The sequence below is a fragment of the Blennius ocellaris genome (genome assembly GCF_963422515.1).
Source record: "Blennius ocellaris genome assembly, chromosome: 3".
NCBI lineage: Eukaryota > Metazoa > Chordata > Actinopteri > Blenniiformes > Blenniidae > Blennius > Blennius ocellaris.
In genome coordinates, this window is record NC_137652.1 from 25,417,061 (window position 1) to 25,430,778 (window position 13,718).

The following is a 13,718-nucleotide window of genomic DNA, read 5'->3' on the forward strand; positions in this document are numbered from 1 at the left end:
AAGCAAATTATTTACAACACTGTCAGCAGAGCAGTGAATAAAGCACACAATGAGCTCAATCCTTTGTCGAGAACAGAGTGCATCTCAGTTACTGAGAACAGAGTCAGACAGAAAACCAGACGTATTGATAATAGGACCACAAACACTGGGTAGAATGATTGATGTAGATGATGATGATTGCAGCATTTAAATAAATAAATGACAACAACAACAAACAAACAGAGACGTTATAGTTGTACTTTTAATATATTATATTCATTTTACTTCTGAAACTACTGAAGAATGTTGAATATAATTGAATATATCTTACCAACCAACCAACCAACCATATATAATATATCTTAATTTTCAATATATGGACCAAAATACCTTAAGCACTTAAAAGTTTTTAATTATGATAACCATGGTCTGATCAGAAAAAACTGGACTAACCTCTGTTGTTGTGAAATATTCTTATATTTTTGATAGAATTTTTGAACTTGAATCAATCAGTCTGGCTCTACTGGGTGACAAACAGACAGTGACGCAGCAGATGGTCAATCCAGACCACATTATGAATTATTTCTGGGGCACTGGGACCTAAAAGATGACTGTCTCTCCATCCTTTAAAGAACTATTAGAGAGAGTTGAGTAAATATCTCAGTTCATTCTGAGTGGCTCAAGACCTTCCTTCCTTTTTAATAAATCTTATCTGAAGTCCCCTTTAACCTTGTTGTAGAATTTTAAGATTTGTATTTTATATTAGGCCTGGTTTCGAATTCTAACTGCATTTTAGTTAGCTTTTAGTTGATAAAGTGTGTATATACAAGGGTCGGGGAAATGGCGGTTGGGTGTGTATCATTCTGTTTGCATTTGTAATAAATAATCAAGACAATGCATGCAGTATATAGTTTTGCAGTTCCCAGTTGTAATTCCCACCACCTCCCAGCAGGGGCCGGTAGACTGTGCTCTGTTTGTTGGGCTGACCGTCCATCTGTAAGAAGAAGAATATCAAAGCTGCAGCAGCGTTTACGGATAAATAAGGTGTTCACGCTTTGTGCAGTCGTCAACAAAGGTAAGCTGTAAATGCACAAATGCATCATCACCAGTGGTCTGTGTGGTTTTATGGAGTCAACAACTTTAGAGACGAATGGACAGAATCGCTTTAACGTTCGCACGCTGGCTAACATCTGGGGAAGCTACGCCTGCTAACCCACCTATGCTGCTAACTGCCTCCGTTCAATCATGAAGATTTCCAATCATTTTGATATTAATCGTATTTATTTACAGTTAAGGTCAACTATTGATGCCTTGGTTAGTCGCTCCAGATGACGTGTCTGATCCTCCAGATCAAGTTTTATACGTACATCAACTAGTTAGCTCACATATAGCCACTGTAATTTAAATGAAATGTGGGTTATTTCATTCATTTTTTTTTTTTCTTTTTTAATAATCTGAATCAGTTTGACCTTTCGACTTGTGGGCTGCTCCGTCTCTGCTCGTGATCCGAAGTCGTGACGCCATGGAGTACCCCGGGGCGCTGATGTGGGACGAGCACCAGGCGTACGAGGAGCTGCTGTACTGGGACGGTCTCATCCAGGACGGGCACCACCTCCTCCCGCACGACTTCGACAGGTGCGTCGTCCGCAGGGCCGCACTGCAGGGGGTGGACGTGGATTTGTTTTTGTTTTTTTTAACATCGATCGTATTGCAATTTCCAGTATCAATGCGATCAATGAGGTATTTCATGTAATATTATTTTCACAAATATGAAAATAACTCATCTGTATGGGAGCGGTGGTTCTGACAAAAACCTCTTTGGATTTTGGCAAATAATTCCAATCATTCTATTTATTATTCAATTGCTCAATAACCCAGAATATATTTTAATCAATCCCCAATAAGGCTTTTTTTTTTTTTTTTTCCTGCAAGGCTGTGAGTAAAAACTTGGACACAAGATCTTCATAAGCAAGAACAAAAGTGATTGTTTGAATAGTAGTAGTATTTTGTAAACATCTCTTGTGTCTCCTTCCAGATATGAGGAGTTGCGTTACTGGTACGACTGCCTGTGCTACGAGGAGGAGCTGCGGCAGTACCACGACTACATCGCTGCTATCGAGGAGATCGAGGATCAGCGTCACTACCAGGTTCTTTCACTTTAAATCAACCCATCACTTAAAACTCTTTTATCCCTCTCCTCCGTCCATCACAAAACAACACATTTTCCATCATGTGATTTCACTATTTACTAAAATAAGTGCTTCTTCCTCTTGTATGGAAGCTGTTTGTATTCTTTTTCCAAGATTTTTTTTTAAATCGTGCCTCTACTTCCTTCACTTGTATACTTCTCAAATCAATTTTTTCATTCGTATGCTGTGTTGAATAAAAGTACAATTGCGATAAGTCACATCAGGATAATAGGACTGATTTGAACAACCACCTAATACGTACATATTTATCATAATAGCATTTCTGAGAGTTTATATGTTCATTTTATGAACTAAATGTTGTTTTTCTTTACTGTATGTTGATTTAAAAAAAACAAAAACTTAATCTGTCCCTGTTTGACTTTTCCAATAAAGGCAATGTCATCTTCTCGAAAGCACACGGGGCCTCTCGATCGCCACGTAATGGCCAAACACGCTGAAGTGTACCCCACGCCCGAGGAGCTGGAGGCAGTGCAGAATATTGTCACCCACGTGGAGAGCGCCCTGAAGACTGTGTCTGACCAGATGGATAATCCAGCTGATGACGACAAAACCGCTGACACAGAGGAGTGAGTCACACTTTCATTTATTCTATCTAAAATGGCTTTAATTGGGCATGATGCCAGGGGGCTTATTCTCTTTTTTGTTTTGTTTGTTTGTTTGTTTGTTTTTTCTTCCCCCCCATCCAAGTGTTGTTTCCCAGGACCGTCTCCTGCGTGGCGTCATGAGGGTGGCGCTGTTGGCCAAAGGACTCCTGCTGAAGGGAGACAAGGGCCTGGAGCTGGTGCTGCTTTGCACCAACAAGCCCACAGCTACTCTGCTGAAACAAGTGTCTGAAAAGCTGGCGGCACAGCTGGAGGTAAGGAAAATCCGGACACCCTTTTCATCCCAAAATCAGCTCTTTTATTCACGTTTGTCCTGTTTTTTGGGGGGCGTTTTTTTGTAAAGAGCCTTTCAGCCGGGACATACACGCTAGCCGAATGTCCAGAAGACGCGTCCATCGTTGTGACGATCACCAAGGAGTCAGTCCTGACTCTGACTATCCACCTGACGTCCCCTGCGGTCAGGACACAAGAAAGTATTTCTGAAGAAGCGGTTGAAGGAGAAGGAGAAGAAGAAGTGGAAGCGGAAGTAGAAGCGGAAGTAGAAGCGGAAGCGGAAGTGGAAGCAGAAGCGGAAGTGGAAGCAGAAGCGGAAGGTGCGTATGTGGTCCAACCTCTCACTGGACATCTGCTCACACTGGCTGGATGTGTGTGTGTGTGTGTGTGTATGTGTGTGTGTGTGTGTGTGTGTGTGTGTGTTGTCAGAGTCGGGACGTTGCAGAGTTCCACTGATGGAAAAATGCAGCTAAGTGTCCCATTTGCATCTCATGACCCCTCAGTGGAGCTCACACAGGGATCCTCTCAAACTGATGCCAGTGAACAACCAGCTCATGCTGCTTTCCACTTGCTTCCGGCGGTCTCACACTCCCAACCTGGAAGTCTCTGGAAAAGCAGTAATGGATCAAAAATGTGCCTTTCATTTCTGAGAATGGCTTCCCGTGTACAGGAATCATTCTTTTTTTTTTTTTTTTAGCAAAAGCCGGAGTCGGTGAGGTGGAGAACAAACTTGTCACATTGCATGCAGCCATGTTGAAAACCAAACTCGGGCTTTCTGAAAGCCGCCCCGTGTTTCCCTTCAGGCGGGACGGGATTTTATCCATTTGATATCGTTGAAGGATTTCTGAGCACAGAGGCAACTGGAAAGCAGCGCTGCGTTGGTCTTCACTCGCTCGAGAGTCCTGTCTTCATCTGGCGTTTGTAGCACTTTGCTGTAGTGATATTTCCCCCAATCATCTATATATATATATATAAAAGAAACCCCCAAAAAAGCAAGTCTTTATCTTTGTGGTCTTCATGATTAAAGTGAAAGCTTTTCTAAGAATCACCAGCTCAGCGCGCATTGCATGTCCTTGATGCTGAACATGTACATTTTGAACCAGCTGCAGCAAAACTGACGAACAGTGATAATATTTCTGTGGGGTTTTTGTTGTTTCTTTCTGGGAAAAAGTATAAATCACGAGGTAACATAGTGTATTTAAAGTGTAAAATCATGTAAATCACTGGTTGTGGTGGGTGAAGCTTTGGTCAGTGGAGAGTTTGTGGAGCTTCGGTGTTACCTGGCACGAGCTGGAAGTATGTGGGCGTCTCAAGTTGCAGCCAGTTCACGTAAAGGTCTGAGGCCCCACATGCAGAACCATACTGGTCTCAGAGCAGTTTTAGTGCATTCACTTTGACTACTGAGACTGCACGTTTGTAAACGCGTGATTCTGCCTCGATCAAGCAGAGAGAAATTTGATCAATCAAACGCGGCATATTTAATGATCAAACTCTCATTGGGCTTTTGTCGAAAAGTCGACTGATTTAACCGCCTCTTTGGCAGATTTCTTCTTCGAATCAGTAGCAGATGACCAAAGGCCATCAATTATAAGAAGTCTAACATTTTCCCACAAGGTTTATGTAAACTGTGGTACATTAAAAAAAAAAAAAAATGTTGAATGAGAGAAAGGCAAGTGGAGGACGTAAAGAAGCGGTTATTGCATGTGGATGAGTTCTGGAACCTGGCGTCGACAATCCAGAACAATGGATGGATGAAAAAGCAAGTGCTTGCAGGATTTAGTGTACAGAGATTTACGCTCTCCAGTTGCATGAAGCGTTTCAGCAGAACTGAAGCTGAATGGATCAGAGGTACCACTCAGGTTTAGAGATAAGTTGGAGATGGTTTTGACATGTGCTGTGCAGACTTGATGAATTTGTTGCATATTATTGTTTCACTGGATTTAAATCCAGGCAGGGATGTTTTCGGCGTTGCACTTGCATGTTCTTCATTGGGCCTTCTTGGGGTTTTTTTTGGGGGGGGGGGGTTCTCAAGCCCCAAACACCTCACAAAGCTACAACCACTCATGCCTTGTCGGATATACATAAGTGAGACACAGTACTTGTCCGATTAATGACAGATTTCTCTTGTAACAACACTGAATCAGTCCTGCATATGTCACATGACACTTTGTTCAACAAGCTGGAGATTTACACCGAATTTTCCCAATGAAGTCTATAATACATTTAAAGGTATAATAAATCATTGTTCTGCAAGACAATTGAGATTTTGTCGACCCTATTTACTGGGTCTCCTCCTGGTCCTGCGATCTTTAGATATAAAGCAAATATTTATCTGGTGAATGAAGCTACTGGAGGCAGAACAGACTGATGCTGGAGGCTCATTTGTCACAATCAAGTTCATGGAAAGTAACTTGAAAGAGGTTCAAAACCTGTGCGAATGATGAGGCTATTCACAATAGTTGTGGAAACTGAAATTTGAGATACTTTCTGAGAAAACTAATGGATGTTTTGATGTGATTTATCTTCAATCATTAAATTATTTCACAAACTCCTACTCAATATAATGTTGCAGCCATGTTGTAGCCTTAAGTTATGCCTGTTAATAAGTTATACATTCTATTGTGACGTGTCCATAACCCTTTGTGGTTAAGAACTGATCAAATTGAAGCAATATGATAATGATAAAGACAGTCTTGGTACCAAAATCTAAGATTTCAAGTCTGACCCAAACAGAAGAATGAGGAATAATAAGAACGAGTGACCAGAGTTGTAAAAAAAAAATGAGCTAAAACTCGCCTTTGGCCGGTATGGCTCTTTCAGACGACTGCTTTAATCAGGGACTCGTCAGTTTTGCTGCAGCGTGTGTCCGACGTGAAGTTTTTTCTAAATGCTTGTGGTTTACAACTGCTGACCTTGTAGTTTGTCAAGTCTTTTAGGAACGCTGGACCTTTGACCAACTGGACACCCTGTCTCAGGAGGAGGAGGGAGCAGCATACCCAAGCCCAGCGGCTGTGGGAAGGGGGTACCACGTTCATTCACAACGCGGCGCATGGCGCCGCAAATTACCATTGTGTGTCTCGGTGTCTCGCACACACTGGGATCTTTACCTGGGACGTGTGTCGGGTGACAGTTTAATCTCGCTGGGACCAAAGTTTTTACACGTTATCTACTCGGGTCCCCCTTTCCCTGCTGCTGCCGGTTTGGGAAAAGCTGCTACTCCCTGAGCTGACAAGACAGAGCCGACCCCCTTGGTCAAACCGTACCTTTTCTTCTTACTCCACCTCGTCAATAGAATCGCAAACAGTCATCGATCCGCCGGACGTTCTGGACAGGCAGAAATGCCTTACTGCCTTGGCGTCTCTCCGCCACGCCAAGTGGTTCCAGGTTTGCATTCACGTCCTTATTTATACATAAGGTTGAACTGTTGATTGATTATTTATTGTAAGTGTTCTGTCCATTTAGCGACAGTACGAGCTCTCTGAAGTGCTCACAGTTCCTCTTGATGTAGCTGCAAAGCTTTAAGCTGTCGAACTTTTAGACTGAGCAGAGTTAAACGGTGATCTGCTGATTCATACCAATGACAAGAAGTGGATGGATCATTGGTATGGAGACGAGCAACAACACAGCCGGCTGAGCCCTCTCGATTTCAACTCTCACCGCCGCGCAGACCCTGCTGCTGCACGGCGGTTGACTTGGAGACGACTCAGTTCTTCTGACCTCGCTGTGCTTGCTTTGTTTCCGCCCCCCGAGTCGTTTTGCGGAAACTCGGGAAGCACAGGGGTGAGGCGGGCTCGGAGGCGGCAGCTCCTTCTGACTGGAGCGGCCGTTGTTTGTCTCCCCAGGCCAAAGTCAACGACCTGCCCTCCGCGGTCATTGTGATCCGGATCATGAGGGACTTGTGTCACCGCGCTCCCACCTGGGCGCCGCTGTCGGGATGGGTGAGACACTTTACCCTCCTATGTGTTAAAAGAAAGATTTATATCACATATTTGACATGTAACTTGTACGTCTGTTTTGTGCAGTCGATCTTAAAGCCGTACCTGCATTTAAATAAATCCACCTTCGCACAGTGTAGCAGGTCATGAGTCTGTAGGACTGTGCAGGGAGTCCGGGGCCCAGAAATATTTGCATATTGAGGCCATTTTCAGTGTTTAGCTTTTGTCCACCGCCACAGTGGATTGGAGGGGCAAAAAGCAAAGACTTTGAGCTGTGATTTGAGGGTATTTGTATGAAAAATGAGGCAAACCAGATCAGGACAGAAGCACATTTTATATGTGTCATCTACCACACCTGTTAGCCACGATCTCAGTACCCTGAACTCCAGTGTACTCCCACTACATGGATGTTACTTGGCTGCCGTTACCATTGGTGTGTTGGCGAGTGTGACTTAGCAGAGTGAAGTGGTAAGAATGGGCCGCACAAGTAAAGTACATTTACTCGCATTGACCTCATGAGATTTGCATCTCAACCGTCTTCCTTGGTCTTTCTTGGTCTTCCTTGGTCTTTCTTGGTCTCACACTTTGTCCTGACCCAGGATGGTTGATCGTCCCGTTAATCCCTGTGTTGACTCTGCTGTCTCCTCTTCGCTTCAGGCGCTTGAGCTGCTGGTGGAGAAATCCATCGTTACCTCGGAGAGACCGATGGGGGTGGGCGAGGCTCTCCGCCGGGTTCTGGAGTGTGTTTCGTCGGGAATCCTCTTGAATGGTGAGATTTCACTCGAAAGGCAAAACTTAAAACAAAGTGTACCATCACACTGACCTTGAGGTGAATCGGCAAACACAACCACTCTGTGCACAGACGGGCCTGGAATTAAAGATCCGTGTGAGAAAGACCCGATGGACGCCATCGCGTACCTGACGGAGCAGCAGCGTGAAGACATCACACAGAGCGCTCAGGTACGATTGACCCTGCAGCTGCAAGCCGCATCAAAACACACTTGAGACTCATGCCTGACACGCTTTCCCCAGTTCGCCCTGAGGCTGTGCGCCTTCGGACAGATGTACAAGGTGTTGGGGAGGGAAAACAAGCCTCCGAATTTACGTAAATTCTCCGGAGCCAGCATCGAAGGGGGCACAGGTAGACGAGGCTCTCGAAGCTCTCGCTGTCTTCTGTTTACACTTCTAACACTTGGCAGAAGACGTTGAGCTTATTTCGGTTGTTTCCTTCAGCTCAGATCCCCGGGGCCTACAGCCTTCCGGCCAAGAGATTATTCTCGGAGGTGGACAAAGACGACGACGAAGATGAGGAGGAGCCTCAACTCAACAGCAAGCAGAGGAAGTTTCTCAAGTTCCAGAAGCGCTTTCAGAGGAAATCATGTAAGTCCGAATGTCCACAGTGGATCCAAAGTGCAAATACTTTACCCGGCACCTCTCAAACATATTTGTCCTTTTGCTGTTTGGGGCATTGTAAAAACCTCCCAATATAATTTAGTACAGCAGGAACTGCACACACACATTTACACGGTTAGTCGTCGCTGATAAATCCTGTGAAGGCAGTTTAGTCTTGTACTGGAAGAAGCGGCTCCAGTTTGATACCGTTTGGTACGACGTTAACATTCCCACTAACTGAGAAGTTAGAAATGAACGATTGGTGTGCAATGCCAAAGCTGTCAGTTTGATCAATCGCTCTCAACCTCGTGTGTCGAAACGTCTAAAACGCTGAACCTCCAGTTATTCCCAGCAGTGTAGTGGCGTGGACTCTCGTCTTAAACTCTATTTTTCCCCCCCCGGATTTGACTCCAGTTTTCTTTTGTTGGTATTATCCAAAAAATTAATACATATTTATTTAATCTCATTGTCGACTCTGAAGTGTCTCTCGTCGTTTTCTCTGTGAATCCGGGATGTAAACTGTGTTGCATCAAAACCTCCTCCTCAAGCTTTCTCCATTTCCTTCCCCTGCAGTTACCGATGACCTCAGCATGAACGCCGTGATGCGTCTGAACCAGTACCGGCCCGGCCTGGTGTACCGGCTCACCTCACAGACCGGCCCGGTCCACGAGCCGGTCTTCACCATGGCGGTGGACCTCAACGGGAAGAGCTACGAGGCGACCGGCCCGTCCAAACGAGCCGCCAAGCTCAACATAGCCACCAAGGCAAGACTGTGTTCCTTCAAGGAAACGAGTTGGATCATTACATGGAGCTAAAAGCACGAGTGAAACCCTCGTTTTATGTGTCGCAGGTCCTTCAAGATCTCGGTCTTCCAACCAGCTCAGAAACTAAACCGGAGCCCATCGGAAACGCCGAAGCGTCCCAAGAGTCAGTCAAAGCGTCGTCGGCGGCCTCCACGACCTCAGACGACGTATGTGCAGGGCGCTCCGCTTGACGGGCCGCTGCCCGAGTGTTTCTCATTGTTTGTGTTCCCGCTGTGAACAGAGCAGCCAAGGTCCCATCCTGACTAAGAATGGGAAGAACCCGGTGATGGAGCTGAACGAGAAGCGCCGCAGCCTGAAGTACGAGCTGTCTGCAGAGACGGGCGGCTCCCATGAGAAGTGTTTCGTCATGGAGGCGAGTTGGTGAATCTCAATGCCGGAAACACGGGAACGGCTTCTACTCTCATTCAGATTTACTTTTTTTTTTTTTCACACTTTTTAATGCTGAGTTTTATTCGACTGTCCAAAGCAAGATGTTTAATTATGAGTGCCGACACCTGTGTGCCTATACAATATATATATATATATATATATATATATATATATATGTCAATTTAGTGTTTACAAATCTAAAACACATGGACAATTCATTTGTAGCTGGCTTTCAAGTTCAAACTGCCATTTCATTATGAAAACGTAAACTGTAGAGTTGGTGGGAGAGTTTTCTAACAATTAAATTTGTTACATTTCATGTTTGCACAATCGAGGGTAAAAAAACATTTCACTCACAGTTAAGCCTCTCTGAGAGGGAATGAAATGACTGGCTGAACTAAGGGGATATTATTCACTGTGGTTCAATTACTGCCCATAAAACTTTCCCAAAATCTATATTTAAAAACCAAATTAAATAAGAAAAGCTTTGGTCTCATAGAATTGTGTCAAAAAGTAGAATAAAAGCTAAAAACTGAATTATTTGAAACGGTGAAACTTTCATACATTTTAGATTTATTTGCGAAATCGTTTTTGTTTCATTCTATTTCTTCTCCATCATGAATGGAGAACATGTGTAAATAGAGGAATCAGAATATTTAATGAAACGGTTTATGATACTTTATGTTGATGTCATAAGTACCTAAAAACTGTATAGCTAATGAAATTTAAAAAAAATTACTTTTCAAAGTTTTCTTTGTTTAATGAATCTGAAGAGTAAAACCGGAAATGTAACATGATTATGTTAAGTTTTCCAAGTGAGTCTATGATAGTTTGTTGTATATACATGAATTAATAACTTCCTTTCTTGACACCAATTTATTAAAGTGAAGGAAGGCTCCTAATGTTTAATCTTCAGAAGAGACGTCTATTTTGTATTGTACAGCCGACGTTAGCAATGTTTTCTGAGTCAGAATGTGCAGAAAACAAGTCAACTGGCAGAAAATACAAGGGTAAATCCCACTGGATAGAAACCACGTTGCTCTTTTCAACTCGTTTCACGAGATGAATCGTCTTTATCCACACAAACGTGTGCATCTCGGTATTAAAAGCGTCTGGTGTCTGCCCTCTCAGGTGGAGGTGGACGGACAGAAGTTCAAAGGCCGAGGCTCCAACAAGAAGGAAGCGAAGGCCTACGCCGCGCTGGCTGCTCTGGAAAAGCTGTTCCCGGAGGACAACGGCGGCTCGAGCGCCAACAGGAGCGTCTCCAAGAAGAAGGTCACCTACACCGACATGGTGAGTTCGTCCTCGCAGCCACAAGCTTCCGTTCCACTGGAGTCTTTTGCTTCCTCGTGACGGCTTGTTCCTCGCTTTCCAGCACATCCCGGGATTCGGCACGATCCGGGGAATTCCCTCGGACTCCGGGCCCCGGGGCTGGGGGCCGTACAGGGGGGGTCGCGGCCGGGGTCGAGGGAAGCCGTTTCCTCCGGGGCCCAGCTACAATAAGAGTAAGGAATCTTACACCCAACACACGTCGGCCTTCACACCGCTACCAGGAACACCACTCCTCCTCACCATTCCATTCCTCTTTTTCTCTTCAAGCCAACTACAGTTATGACGGCAGCACCAGCACAGGCTACCGTAAGTATCCGAGTATTTCTGTTACATTACAGATGTGTGTGCAGGATTGTCTCGCGACTCTTCCTGTTGCCGAGCGACGTTTTTAATATGGTCTTTGAGCTTCATGAACAGTAGCGTGCTCTGATCGATGGTGTTTGTTCTTAGAAACCGTTTGGACGGCTGCGTTAAGGAAATTCAGTTCGGTCTATCTTTTGCCGTCGTCTTTTAAAATGCTCCTTTAATGTCGCCTTGACTCGCGTGCAAATAACTTGTGAAGAGATCCTGCAGACGGTTCAGTAATGCTTCTGTGCACGTTGAGGAAACTCAAGCCTGATATTCCTCTTTCAGATAAACTGTACGGAAACTCGGGCGACGCCTCGGCAAAAGCCTCCGGCTCCGACGTCGGCTACGGCACTTTTTACCCCGAGAGCGGCGCCGGCTACTCGTCGGCGCCGGTGTCCAGCTCCGGCACGGCGTCCGGGGAGAGCTACCAGTCCATGCCTCCGCCCACCGACCTGGAGAGCCCGTACAGCTACGGCTACGGCGACGAGAAGAAGAAGATGCTGACGCAAGGCCAGAACGAGAACCAGAGCCAGAGCCAGAGCCAGAACCAGGGCAACTACTCCATGTACAGCACGGCTTACCCCACCTCCGTCACCGGAGGGCAAGGCTACAACAACTACAGTGAGCAAACGTCAGGCGGCTGCGGCGTCCGCCACTTTCCACCAAATAGAATTCACCTGTTTGTGTGTTGGTAGTGTGTTGTTCTCTGCACGCATGTGGAGTGTGTGATGTCATTACAAAAACAAAGTACAGCACCATCTAGTGGCCATACATGAGAACTGTCATTGTCAGCATTTCTCCCGTTTCCGTGGAAACTGACATGTTTCCGTGTGAACGCAAAACTTTTCTGTATCGAAATGCATTTTTACACTTGAAACTTTGTCGTTTAATGAGTTTACATTTCAATCGTACAGTTTAAAACACATTTGACTACATTTTTAGCCATTTTGACTTTTTTTATTTGTTTTTTCTGGTTTTATTTGAGCAATTTTAGTGGATTCAGCTATTTTAGCCACTTTTAGCAGTTTGGGGCTTTTGTAGCATGACGCTTTCCTTTTCACAAATCTTTTTTTTTATTAATTTGGTTAAAGCTTCGGGGAGGTTTCAGATCTCTGGTAGAAAACATCGGCCTTTTCAGTCTTACGTGAGGCAAAACTGCAGCTTTACGTTTGTCATCACCCATCACGCCCAGAGAGGTGTTTTCCAAACATATTGTTTCATCTCGAAAAAGCAGTTTTTGTGTTGTAAAACATGAATTTCTATTCAATAATTGTTCCTGGCTTCCATCTCCAGCAGGTTGGGGAAACCAGTCGTCCTGGAATGAGAACCAGCAGACGTATGATGGCACGTATCAGAGCTACGGCGATCAGAGCCAGGCCTACAGCGATCAGAGCCAGACCTCGTACTCTGGATACAACAACATGAGTTACTGATCAGCAGCCCCCGCCTCACCGCGCCGTCTTCACACACCCCCCCCGATGATAGCAGCAAATTATGAGATTGCATTTTCTGTGAAGGAAAGAAAAGTATTGTTGATATCTCTTAAACTGGATTTTTTTTTTTTTCCTTTTTACCTCATTTATTAGCTTTTGAACATTTTGGTGAAGCAGTAAATGGTGATGTTTATTTTATCCACACAGTCTGTTCGTCACATTCATATTCACATGAGTGTTGCATAATGTGTGTGCGTGTGTGCGTTTTAAATGTGTACTGGTTCGACATCGGTATATGATTTGGATTTAAAGCTCCTCGTTCTTTTGGACGTAAGAAGTATTCATCTTCGTGTTACAAATTGTCCCGAATGTTTCTTGTAAAATGAATAAATAGTCCTGATTTTGGAGCAGAGCCTTTTGACTCCTGATTACTATTAATATTATTATGTCGCTGTGTGAAGCTCCGGTATCACAGCGGAGGTCAGAAAGGCGCCGCAGGCCTGTGAGGATGTGAACTTAAAGGAGTTAAACTCGGGCCACGTTGTCTTTCCTTTTTAAAAATAACTGAGATATTCCTCACGTCGGTGTGACTGAGGATGTTTTGTAACACACGCAGCTGCTGCTGTATGCTTGTAGTCCAGCTATTTAGCAGGTGGGTGATTAGCAGTGTTGAGAGGAAGCCTCATTGACCCACATGAGAAAACAAACTAGGGCAGTGGTGGAGCTAATTGTGTTCTTCATTGTATACAAATACTCATTAAAATGCTGCAGATTCTGTTTAAGTCACATTTCTACCAGCTAAAACGAAGATTAAACAAATATTTCAAAACCGTATTAATGCAACATCGGTTACTTTCTTTTTTGTAACGTCAATTATTTTTTGTAGTTAAACTTCAGATCTTGTGTGCTAAATATGCAAGAGCTCAGACAGTAATCACTGCATGTTCTTCCACCAAAAACGTAGACGTTTAAAACAAATTAATGATTCAGTTGTTTATTCAATACATAGACACTGTTAAGT

General features: G+C 44.4%; 1 protein-coding gene across 2 annotated transcripts; it reads left to right on the forward strand.

The window, feature by feature from the left end:
• Positions 1 to 962: 962 nt before the first annotated feature.
• On the forward strand, positions 963 to 13,102 carry LOC308146956 (interleukin enhancer-binding factor 3-like). Of its 2 annotated transcripts, none has more exons than XM_080518977.1 (20): positions 963 to 1,054; positions 1,443 to 1,614; positions 2,015 to 2,126; positions 2,562 to 2,755; positions 2,877 to 3,045; positions 3,135 to 3,384; positions 6,357 to 6,448; positions 6,907 to 7,002; positions 7,657 to 7,768; positions 7,862 to 7,959; positions 8,032 to 8,140; positions 8,233 to 8,379; positions 8,965 to 9,155; positions 9,242 to 9,361; positions 9,436 to 9,567; positions 10,716 to 10,877; positions 10,960 to 11,089; positions 11,184 to 11,222; positions 11,550 to 11,885; positions 12,558 to 13,102. In XM_080518977.1, exons 2-20 carry the CDS (start codon positions 1,502 to 1,504, stop codon positions 12,695 to 12,697), a joined length of 2,742 nt encoding a protein of 913 aa, XP_080375103.1. In that variant the 5' UTR covers positions 963 to 1,054; positions 1,443 to 1,501; the 3' UTR covers positions 12,698 to 13,102. The 2 variants fall into 2 exon arrangements, with proteins under 2 accessions (XP_080375103.1, XP_080375104.1); XM_080518978.1 differs by having other exon boundaries at positions 12,561 to 13,102.
• The last annotated feature ends 616 nt before the right edge of the window (positions 13,103 to 13,718 follow it).

What these genes read in the sequence shown, in the direction of transcription:
- LOC308146956 (XM_080518977.1), top strand. Translation starts at nt 1,502, where the DNA reads ATGGAGTACCCCGGGGCGCTGATGTGGGACGAGCACCAGGCGTACGAG. An exon ending in GTCGGGAATCCTCTTGAATG is followed by an intron (nt 7,769 to 7,861) that starts GTGAGATTTCAC and finishes CTCTGTGCACAG; the next exon opens with ACGGGCCTGGAATTAAAGAT. An exon ending in CCTCCACGACCTCAGACGAC is followed by an intron (nt 9,362 to 9,435) that starts GTATGTGCAGGG and finishes CGCTGTGAACAG; the next exon opens with AGCAGCCAAGGTCCCATCCT.